Below are 12,011 nucleotides of genomic sequence, written 5' to 3'. Positions count from 1 at the left end.
TGCCTTCTGCACAGGTCATGACAGAACAAGGAGAACTGGTTATAGGTCAAGTACTGTGTCTTAGGGCTTGTGATACAGAAAAGAAAGCTGTCCTGGCCCTTAACAGCCCACACAGTTAAGAACTGTCAGGAAAGGTCCAAGGAGAAGTTTTTAGATCAGCATCATTAGACCATGGCTTGTCCATCCTTTTGCTGCAGTGACTTCCCTCAAGGAGTAAAGGAATGCAACAAAAAGGAGACCTTTCTCCTCGTACTTGCCCACATGTGGTGTAAACAGGCAGTCTGGTGCATTTGCTGCTTGGAGAGCTGCCCTGACCAATGGTTTCTCTGAATTCTGTCACCATTTTGGACCTACTGCAGAAGGAATCTGACAAATATATCGGCCCTGCTGAAGGTCCCGGCAACCACTTCAGCTTCCAGCCCACCAGGCTCCTAAAAGAAATAGAAAAGGTCGATGTTGTTCTTCTGGCTGAATCAAGCACGAGCAGATTGGGAACGATGACTTCTTCTAGGCCCCAGCTTGCACGTGATGGTAAGATGTACCTAGCCTGCAGGGTTCCAATCGCTTGCTGCCTGTCCGTGGAGCAAGCAGCATGGTCCTTCCCTGCCTGCACATCCCTGCACATCCTAGCCCTTGTGCACCCTGTGCCACTTGCTGGCCCACAGTGGAGAGCCCACAGGCTGGCACTAGCCATCTCCTGTTTGCTAATATTCTTCTTTTTCCACGCAAAACAGAGGAACCTGAGGGAGGAAGGCATCCTGTGATGTTGGTTTCCTTGCTTTATTGCAGAAGCACAAGGTTGTTTGAGTATTATTTGCAGCTAAGCAGGTGAAATTCTTCTGAACTTCTTGCATTTAAAAGAAAGAAAAGGGAAAATGAAAGGATTTGTCAATAATTAAAATGCTGTATTTGTCCAGAAAGGCATACTACTTCTCAGAGTTGGTTCTGATTATTGGAATGTTTTAAGTGGTTTGTTTTATGACAAAGATTGTTTAGAGGAAAATAGAGTAGGCTGAAATCCCGGTGTAGTGTGGGAGTGTAGTTTAGAGAAAATCTCTGAGCTTTGTACGGCATGGCGTGTCGCTCATGGTTGAGAGCATCTTTGCTTTCCCACCCACATTGTCCTTCCAGATGGCGTGGTCGGAGGTCTGGGCAGTTCACTGCGTCCCAGGGACCCACGCTCTGCCTCGGGGGTGTGCTCTGCTGAGAGGAGGCACTGACCTGCATGAGAAATCCCTGTTGTTATAAATACCCTCTTCCCACCCCAAGTGGAGGACGTTAGTCTCTCTAATCTGAAAATAACTTACTAAAGACAAAAATCACTTTATTAATGTGATGCTACAGAATAGCTCTTCGGACCAGCCCATTGAAATTTCAGAGAGCAGCAACAAACCAAAGTGCAGCTGGAGGACCAGCAAATGCTTGCTTTAATCCCTCCATTTTTTCTGACAATCAGGTCCAAACGCATGCCGTCACTCCCCTGTTTTTCTTTGGCACAAACAGTAGCCGTGAATGCAGCCGGGGGCGGTGAGCCACGCTCTGTGGGTGCTCCTTTCTGGTGCTGAGGTTTGCCTAGAGGCAAAAGGAGGGGACAGCCCCTTTCCTTGCTCAGGGCTCTGGAAAAGCAGGTGCACTTTTGGAATGAGAGCTGGGGATCCACGGGCACTTCCCATCAAAGCACTTCTTGAGGTGTACTGTCAACGGTGCATCAAAGGAGAAACCTCTTCCAGTAGAAGACCAAACAAAGTCTTTTGGTTTAGTGTCGCCCTTGGGGAGCAGGGACTCTGGGAGACCTAGGACCTAGCCCTCAATCATTCAGTGAACCTGCCCTTCTTCTTGGTCCTCTCAGCTCCATCTCTGCTTCACAGGGACTGCCAGGAGCGTGCATGGTTTCACCTCTGTATGTGTGCATGTACATATATATATACACATGCCCAGGTTTGTTCTACCCAGAGCTGAGACACTTGGCCTTTAGGCCACTGCATCTAGTGGATCAAGAAGAATCAAGTCTGAGCTAGGAGAGCATGGTGAGTGCGTGCCTGTCCTCTACGGGACAGCTTTGACCATGAGCACTGCATGAATGACATCTGGAGCAGTGACTTGGAGTCATTTCTCCAAACCAAAGTGTAATAGCGAAACCCTAAGGAAGCTGTGCTTCTTTGGAGGCATGTCCTACTGGCTTCTCTCCTGGCCCTCAGCAGTTTGCAGCCATGTGTAACAGTGTGAGATTGGTTTATTTGGTTTATGTTGCTCTCTTACAGTTCCTTGGAAGAGTATCCAGGGCAGGAGGAAGCTGGAGGTAGGGCAGGTCGCTCCATCCCATAGAAGCAGCCCAGCGTTGGGCATCCTGTTGTCCACCAGGACTCCTAGGTGCAGCTTTTTGGATGCTGTACCGAAATTGCATGTTTTTATCCTACCTTCTGTGGCACTCAGTGCTGTTTTAAACACCTTATTGGAGCAACTCGCTTGGAGGACCTTGTTCTCTCCTTTCTAGCCCTCATCCCCTTCCACGTCTCTTACCTTTCCTCTCAGATAATACTTTGAACTGTGCAAAGCTGCTGTCTTTATTTAGGCTTTGTAAAGGGGAAGGCAGAGATGAGATGTGGCATTTCCACATGTTTGTCTTTCTAGTCCAGTCTTGGCTACTCTCAGCAGAAACCATGGTGGTGCTCCGTTACGCTGTGACCTTGCATGGATTTATGGTCAGGCAAGCAGACGATAGCAAAACTGTAAAAAGCGTTAACGTTGTGTCCTCAGTTTAATGGGTGTTAAAGCCTTCTTCCTATGCTGAACTACTGCTGCTACTACTAAACTTTAGCATGAAAAGTGCTAAATATTGGCCTTGAATAAGTTTTCGTTTTAAGGACACGGTCTTCCATAAATAGCCCTTCGACAGGCCTCGTGCCAACACCGTTATCAGAAAAGGAAGGCAACCCAGCAATATCTTTATCTGTCCCTTTCTAATCATGTACCTACGTTCCTAGACGTATTATTTCAGGTGATGCCATCCAACGTGGTACCATGATCATAAAATGAGTTTGTTCCTGCAGAAGAGCAGCCTGTCTTGGTTTTATTCTTGTTTTGCTTTCTAGGATGGGAATTTTCTGCTGCCCCTTCTGCCCTGTGGTACCTATCTCCACTAGGTACATTTGTGAGGAACCATGTTATTCCTGTCCCACTCTATGGTGATGCCTATGAATATCAGCTCACTTGGCCTTCAGAGGGCTAATGGTGAAACGATTTTCGGCTTTTTTGTTTGCCCTTAGGTGAACTTTGCCGTGTCCAGCTTTATCAGGTCTTCCTGGGTAGGTAGGTCGTGATCCACAATTTTTGGAGAGGAGAGCCCACACTGTGTACATGGAAGACCAGTAATTAAGGTCTGGGGTAGAGCCAAGCTGGGGGGCAAAGAAGACACAGAGTGCGGTGTAAACGCTTGGTTGCAGAACCCGTGGTCTCTTCCATTAAGCAAAAGATAATTTACCTTCATTAAAATTTTGGCCAGTTTCAGGCAGCTCTCTTTCTCCCTCTCCTCTGTTTACCCATGGAGTAACCTGGACCTTAAAAGACAGAAAAGGTAATTGGGTTGGCCTTTGCCTGGCTGGTGAGGCTTAGGGTGAAGCTCATAAGTAATAGAAGAATACAGCCCTTCTCAGTCCCCAGCTGCCAAAATGAAGATGTGCAAGGACTGGGATCAGGGTTTTCATGGTGCATTGTTTGGGGGTTTTTTATGGTAAATGTGGATGGGTAATGGGAACAGGGCAAACTCTGCCCAGGACTTCGTGTTTTTTTGACTTACACAGACTTCATGTCAGATTAGTTCAGCGGCTTAGGGTATGCAATTCTAGGAAGAAAACAATGAGAATGACATAAATGTTGAAGAATTGGATTACATGGGTCCTGCTGCAATAAATGACGTATAAGAGGGGTAACTTGGGTTTGAGCCTGTGAAAACTAGGGAAGCTTTTGGCTTATGTTCTAGTTATTAATTTACTCAGAGGAAAACAAAATATTCTTTGTATAAATCCTTGTTATAGGCCAAATTAAGTATGTCACTGCTTAAGAAATCCCACTGGCTTTGTGGAAGCTGAGCATGGGCTTCATTTGTTTGCTAAACAGGAATCAAACTGATTTTTTGATAACTTCATGGCGTTTGTTTAAAAGATTTCACCTTGACATTTAGAAGACCAGTAAGTTTTGTAATTTAGTTTCCAGTTCTCTTAAGTTTTCACTAGTTAGTGGTGGGGAGCAAGGCTTTTTTTGGGCATCTTGCCTGACAGCGTGAATGTTGGGAGATTTTCATTGGAACTGGTGTTCCTGAGAGAACACTGGACCTGTGTTGATTGTCTGGTCTTGGTAGTTATGTGTTCCTTGAATTCCTATTTTATACTTTTGAAGGACAGCCCTCTTCAACTTAAAGATATTTTTTATTATATAGTAGTTTAAAAAACATCTGAATATGCTTAAATTACTATTTTGCGTTTTGGAAATACCTCTGTTGAAAGCTACATCTTTTATTATAGATATGTAAATGTGTATATGTGTATATATATACACATATATATACATGTATATATGACATATAAATGCCCTATGTAAATTCTTTGCGTTCGGTACTGCCCTGTGCTGCCTGTACTGAGTTTTAATTCCCCTGCTTTGGGCTATGTAGCACCCAATTCAACGTGTTTAGGATTATGCTCTCCGAAGACTTGACGACATGTTAGATTTGGGATTAGATCTGGGGGGTAAACAGAATGAAATCAGAGCAAACTAAACAAATGTGCTTCTTTAAATCCTGTTTGGAGTTTCAAAACTTGATCCTCCAGCTGAGGAACCGGAGGAGAAATATATGGAATGGTTTTACCTGAAAAGAGTTTTGTCTGACAAATTAGAATATGCTGCTTTTGCGATGGCTTGTTCTAGAGGTGCTTTCTCTTTTGAGGCTGTAGTTTTCTATCTTCGTGCCCTTCTTGTTACAAAGAAGGATGTTTTTATTGTGGCTTTACGTATGGGTCATACCTGGTAGTGTTGGGTAATCTGTGACCCCAGATCTTTTGTTTCCTTGCCTATTTTTAAGGTGTTTCTAACCAATTCATTCTCTGTATTTGAAAGCCACACAATTACTTTTCTGTTCCCAACAGAAAACATACTTCAGATGAACACCATGCAGGGTATGAATTCCATACGAATAGAATTTGTGCCAAAATACAGTTTTTATTGTCATATTTTTCTTTGTCAGAAGACAGATCCTTCCAACAGCTGTGGCATAGGCTTATATTTCGTTTGCTGGTTAACTGCACGAATGGCTCTAAAATGGATGTATCAGCATCTAGCTGTGACGCGTTCCCATTTGTCCTTTAAAGTTCTTGACCAGAGCATCTAGACAGTTACTAATACTCAATGTTTGGAACAAATTAAAGCTGTGAATTAAAGGATGTGGGACGAAGTACTGAATGTTCACGTGCTCAAAGCCTACTTTTAAAATAGTAAGTCAACTTCTGTTTTGAGGAGAACTTTGTGAAGTAGCTAGTTAAGAGTGTATGCTTGTATTTTAACTAGTCCACTCTTCTGATATTGCCCTCCAAGCAATGACAGATTTGCATTCAGTCCTCTGCCATTTTATATGCAAAACATAAGACGATTCCCCCTTTGCTAATGCACTTCATACTGCATTTTAAGCATCATCCTGAGGAGTCTGACACTTTTTTTTAGTGCTCCCTTTATCTCTTGCAGGCATTTTTATGCCCAAAACAGTCATGAAAAGCTCTTTTTTTAAAAAAAAAAAAAAAAAAGTTTCATCAAAGAACTGTTTTGATGGCTTAACTTCAAGCATTTGATCTTAAATTCATCAGCCTTCTGATTTTTGAGCTCTGCAATTAACGTTGTCAGGCTTGATCTTTTACATGACCCAATGGTCAAAGCCAATTGTAGGGAAATATATCTATAGCCAGACTTAGTTAATTCAAATCAGTTTGTAAACCCTATTTTAATTCTTCTAAAGAAATGTAGATTATTGGCCCTGGAGTGTAGGGAGCCGAGTGTATCGGCAGTTAATGGTGAGAGCACAGGATTTGTCGATTCAAAGGGATTAAGCCGCAGAGTTGTTAAAGAGGTTGAGGAAGGGAAAAAATTGGGCCAGTTCACAAATCTCATAACTGTCAGGAGCCCTCCAGCGCCAAAGCAGATACTTCATGTATACTCAAGAGATCAAAAAGTTTACAGAGAAAATCATCTTGCAGGAGGAATCTTGACTTAAGGCTTCATTACCTTTATAAAAACTTGATAAGCTGTGCTGTGCAAACATGTTCAGTGTTGCCAACTGTCATGAGCCCAGAGGCATTAGGGGTTCCCAGAAGCTCTACTTCAACTTCAGGATAAATTAAATCTCAGGATTTGGGTACAGCAGAAGGGTGTTTTTTTTTTTTTTAAGAGAGTCTCTCAAAGGTATGATGTACACAAAGCAAGCCAGGCTGTGGTCTCAGGAAATACATATGTACCTACCCTTGGCATCCCTGAATTTTCAAAGTATTTGATGTGGCTTTAGATACGGTTTAATTTTGTGGCTGTGATGATGTAAGCATGTTGCTCCCCAGATACACAAACCTTCTCCTCCCTGGTGTTGGCTTTGGCCTTGGCCACACTCTTATGCCCTTTTTCTTGAGTTAACACTGGCTCCACTTGACACAGGCTCATCTGACTCCAAGGTGAGTTGCTTCAGGGAGGTGAACCATCAGGAAAGGATTCACCTGGTTTGGTTGTGGGGTTTGATTTTCGTATTTTTTTTTCCCCCCCTTCCGTGGTGTTCCTCCCTAAGCCAGTTCACCTGGGGGTTGGATGACTCCAAGGGTGTGAAACTGCCCGTTTCAGCAACACATGGAGTCTCAGCCCCACGGTGATGCTCCATGCTGACCAAACACCAGCATCTCACTTGTCTCACCAATTCCCGTGTTGGTATTTTTGATCCTGTAAGTCAGGTTTACCACTGGTTTAAAAGCAAGTTGGGCAGAGGTGGGAAGCTAGGGGATGGGAATGGTGTTCTCCACACTAGTCCCACTGAGTTCACAGCAGATTGTAAGTCTGTGTCACTTGAGAGAAGACATTGCAGGATGATTGTTGGTTTTTAATTAAAATGCTATTGACTTTTACTGCCAGTGAACACGGATATCATGTAGGCTGGGACCTGTTCATTATATTAAGAAGTCTTTGTTCCAAATATATACTATTAAATGACTAATTTTGGTTAGGCTTCTGCAAATGCTTAACTGCAACCCACCTTTGCGTTAAGTAAAAAAACTACTGAAATGGTATTGTCCAAAACACTGTTTGTTTTTCCTTTTTTGTTCAGCGTCTGAACCCAATCTGAAGTTACGATCCAGACTAAAGCAAAAAGTTGCTGAAAGACGGAGCAGTCCCCTCTTGCGCAGAAAAGATGGTCCGGTGGTTACTGCTCTTAAAAAGCGCCCGCTGGATGTCACAGGTACGTTGGGTAAGCAACAAATCTCTGCCAGCAACCACATACTTAATGAGATGTCCCTTTCCAAAATTAATTCCTGCATTTCGTTAATTGTGCAGTGTGGATCTTTTGCGTGCCTCTCAATTTTGGTGAATCCTGGATGAAGTTAGCAGAGTCCAGCAATGGGTGATGCAGATGGGCATCAGCAGCATTCGTCCATTGGGTACCCATCTATTGAGACAGCGTTACCAACTCAACGAGCTTTTTTTGGTAGTTTGTTTTAAAAAGCGGATAGACAGATGTAAATATGCCACCAGATTGGTTGTGGTTTTTTTCCCAAGCATTTCTACGATCTTCAGCAACAGGTTGTTGAGAAATAAAATTTCTCCAAGGTGCTGCTGTTGATATCTGTGGGGAGGCCATAATTCACAGCTGTCGTTCTCCAGCAATAAATGCTTTACAGCCCCTGTTTGTTTTAGGCTTTGGGCAGGCTGCCATAGTTCCTTGTTAAGTAATTATGCCAAAGTTTGAAAACATGTATGGCATTTTTTTATTCCATATAGCTGATATTTCTGACTACTTACTTGATAGTTTCTTGTTGAAAAATAATATTCTTCTGGGAGTAAAGTTTGTAAGGAGAGATCAGAGTAAAGTAGGTTATATAGATTACCATAAAGTTAATTTTTAGCACCATCTAGGGATGCCTCTGTGTAAGTACCTCTGTGACAGCATTTCCAGACTTTTGTCTCACTTTAAAGCATGCTATTGTCATTCAAACAAACTCTGTGAACTCTCTTGAGATAGCCCAGTGGTTTTTGGAGACCCTGGGGTAGCTGTACACAACTTTGTGTGTCAGAGCGGCTCTGTTTTCAGGGGGAATAGATGATTTTAACAACTAAGCATAATTTATATCAAATCTGAAAACTGAATTTACTTCACTTATATTGCTGTGTCACATAGCTTTTAGGATAAACCAAGCCCTAATGGCTGACCGTTTGATCCCAGTAACACCTTCCGAACTGGTAGTAGAAGCTCCTGCCTCTCACTGAACATGGGCCTGGTTCAAGAAGCCAGCCTGGAGCCTGGCTAGAAAAATAGCTGAGTTATTACAGTAAGAGGGGACTTTTGAATGAAAAATAATTTTTAAAAGAAGTCCCACTTCAAGGAACAGAAAGTATGTTTAGTCCCTGAAGAATACATCTTCATAGAGTCACAGTTTGCATGTTCCAGGTACTTTTCCTATCGGTAGTATACACGAGATCTAATATGTTGTAGTTAATGAGATTGTCCCAGAAAAAGCACATATTTTCCATGCAATCAGAATATTTTTTCAAAACATTTAGACTCTGAAGATGCTTTCCATGGAGAAGTTCAATTTTAGGTGCTCAGGTGGATGTTACTCGGTGCTGAATTTTCTTGATAGGGATATGCCTCCCCAAATACAGAGCCAACAAAGAGCAATCAGGCTCTTTTTTTTTTTAAAACAGTCTCTTTGCTATTTTGCTGCAGGTACTTGCAAGGCCTGAAATAGCAAAATAGTATGTACTGAATAATGCCACAAAGGAAATAATTGTTTTTAAATCCCCCCAAATTGTAACAGTTGGCTTTTATTTCTCTTGGGGCATCCTGCAGCAGTTATGAGACTGCTGCAGCCTGAGCCGTTGGAGCTGCTGGGAGATTCCTCTGGCACTGGGCAAATCCTGTGCTTGGGGAAGAGAAAAGTTCAGGAAAAAAAAAAAAAAGTTTTAATTCTATTTACCTTCCAAAATAAAAGGAGAAACACTGGAAGCCGTGCCATATACCAGGTGAGAGACCTTCTGAGGGAAGTTTTCTGCCTGTTGCAATTCCGTGCACTGTTTCTGTTTGTTGTTATTTCTGCCTCATTAACGGGGAGGCTTTGATTGCAGGCTGGTCATCTCTGTGGTTCTGGTTACTGAGTTCACAGGGACTCTGTTGATAAAATGAGACTCCGAGAGGATTTAGTGTTTGGGTGATAACAGAATTATTTTGGGGTATTAACTCTGCCATGGGTCTTTCCAATGAGAAAGTGTTTTACTCCCCGAGTGAAGGAGACTTATCAAAAAAAAAGGCAGTGATTTGAAACAGATTTACTGTTTTGGACCCTGTAAAATTTTGCCTGATTTTTGCGCTCAACCATACAGTTCCATGTCACTCAGGCAGCTTTTAAGTCTCTTAAACGATTTAATTTGCCATCCTGGCAAAATATCATCCTTGTGAGTCAGTCCCCAGGCAGTTTTGGGGACCTCAGTGCCGTGGGAGCTGTTGTGTGAAGGGCAGCCCAAGGCAGGTTGTGTTTCTCTGAGGGCCTGGCACAGTGTGGGCACCTTGCAGGTGGCAGGGACGTCACACCTGCCCACTTGCCTCCACTGGAAAAATCTCAGTGGTTCTTTATAAAAGCAGAGGTCAGCTCTCAGGCGAGGGCTTGGGGCTGGCAGCGGATTTCTAGTAAATCCAGAGACACCAGAAGCCTGCATGGGAAAATGTCGATGCTGAGACGGTTCCCTGGATCCAGCATGAAGTCTGATGCAATATGTGGTGAGAGGGTGTCGTTAGGGTTATAGGCTAAAGAGGGGCAGAGAAACACTTCTAGAAAAATGAAGCAGGACAGTCCGACATCCGCCAGTTTGGCCTCTTCAAGCCTTCCATGTCTTTTATTATCTTGCAATCATATTTAAAGTTATTAATATGCTATAAGAGAAACCCCCATGAGGAGAAGATATAATTAGAGTAAGTAGATACTTGGGCAGACCATTTGAAAGTGTTTGTCAGTATTTTAAGAGCCCTGGGAAGATTTAGGGGGACAAATGGGGAGGAGGAGGGTTGCTTTCCTCCAAAACAAAACTCAAGCGGTTATTATCTGTCTAAATACCATCAAGGAGATTGTTTGTAATGCTGAAAGTTGATTTTGGATGTGTTTTTAGACTCTGCATGCAACAGTGCTCCTGGATCTGGTCCCAGCTCTCCAAACAACAGCTCCAATAACATAAGCACCGAGAATGGAATTGCAGGATCAGTCACAAGTATTCAAGCAGAGGTACAGAGCCCTTCCTCACTCTTGATTTTTAATGCTTGTGTTTCTAATCAGTTTTTGCAGTTTTAGCAATTTGGGCATACAAACCGGTGTGCGCCATGCTTAAAAAAAAAAAAAAAAAGAACCCACCAACAAAACCCCAAAAAAACCACCCAGATCACGTCTTGGAGCAGACTTTGGGAATTGCCTCTCAATCTGGCTGACAGGATGAATTATCTGTTTATTAAATCTAGTTTGAGCCAGCTCACAAGCTGCTTGTGGTAACTTGTAGGGGTTTTGTTGTGAGGAGAGAGTGAAAATAAAAGTGATTTAGCAAGGTGGAGCATGAAGAGTGTTTCCTGGTCAAATGTGAGTATTGTAAAATTTGGGGAACCTGTTCTCATATATTGTATATAGGGTGAATTTGCTGTGTGCACTAGGTTAGTCTAAATATGACCAAACCAGACCTCAGTTAAAAGGAACAGATTTAACCTTTTCCTCCCTGCTTAGGGATTTGAAAGCTTGGTGCCTGATGCCTTGTGCTAGTTTATAATCCCGTAAGCTTTCACCATCACTTGAGGCTTCTGCTGCGGATGTCAAGGGCAGGGTAATGGGCTGGGCAAACTGAGGTTTGATTCAACACAGCAGCTCCTGTGTCACTGGTGCATTGTTTTTTAATCCAGTTTATCCCATGTCCTCCCCATGAATATGGTGTCTGTTTGAACATCAGGACTGTCAAAATGGTGACATGGTGACAAAGGATGAGGAAAATGCCTTCTATGCCTCAGTCTTTAGTAGTAGGACCCCCTGAGTACCCAGACACCTGAGCAGAATGAAGCCCCCATAATCCAAGGGGAGGTGGTGAGGGACCTGCTCCAACTCCTGGATATAAACAAGTCTATGGGGCCGGATGGGATCCCCCCGAGGGCACTGAGGGAGCTGGCGGAGGTGCTCACTGAGCCACTTTCCATCATTTACCAGCAGTCCTGGCAAACTGGGGAGGTCCCAGATGACTGGTGTCTAGCAAATGTGATGCCCATCCACAAGAAGGGGGGGAAGGATGATCCGGGGAACTCCAGGCCTGTCAGTGTGACCTCGGTGCCTGGGAAGGTCATGGACCAGACCATCCTGAGTGCCATTATGCGGCCCATGAAGGATGCCCAGGTGATCAGGCCCAGCCAGCACGGGTTCATGAGGGGCAGGTCCTGCTTGACAAACCTGATCTCCTTCTGTAACAAAGTGACCCGCTTGGTGGATGAGGGAAAGGCTGTGGATGTTATTTACCTGGACTTTGACAATGTTTCCCACAGCATCCTCCTGGAGAAACTGGCTGCCCATGGCTTGGATGGGAGGACTCTCCACTGGGTTAAAAACTGGCTGGAGGCCGGGCCCAGAGGGTGGTGGTGAATGGAATTAAATCCAGTTGGTGGTCGGTCAGGAGTGGTGTCCCCCAGGGCTCGTTATTGGGGCCAGTTCTCTTCAACATCTTTATCAATGATCTGGACGAGGGGATCGAGTGCACCCTCAGTC

The 12,011-nt window shown here is 43.7% G+C and overlaps 1 protein-coding gene across 1 annotated transcript in view; it reads left to right on the top strand.

Annotated features, from left to right (window-relative positions):
- HDAC4 (histone deacetylase 4) overlaps positions 1 to 12,011 on the top strand; it is a 280,629-nt gene that overhangs the window by 185,638 nt on the left and 82,980 nt on the right. Inside the window, exons 8-9 of the mRNA XM_074145465.1 lie at positions 7,343 to 7,474; positions 10,393 to 10,505. Of these exons, the coding sequence (XP_074001566.1) occupies positions 7,343 to 7,474; positions 10,393 to 10,505 (245 nt within the window). The remainder of the gene's footprint in view (positions 1 to 7,342; positions 7,475 to 10,392; positions 10,506 to 12,011) is intronic.

Source organism: Numenius arquata, chromosome 3 (genome assembly GCF_964106895.1).
Source record: "Numenius arquata chromosome 3, bNumArq3.hap1.1, whole genome shotgun sequence".
NCBI classification, from domain to species: Eukaryota; Metazoa; Chordata; class Aves; order Charadriiformes; family Scolopacidae; genus Numenius; species Numenius arquata.
Note: the sequence above shows the minus strand (reverse complement) of the source record. Positions and strands in the feature narration are given on the sequence as shown.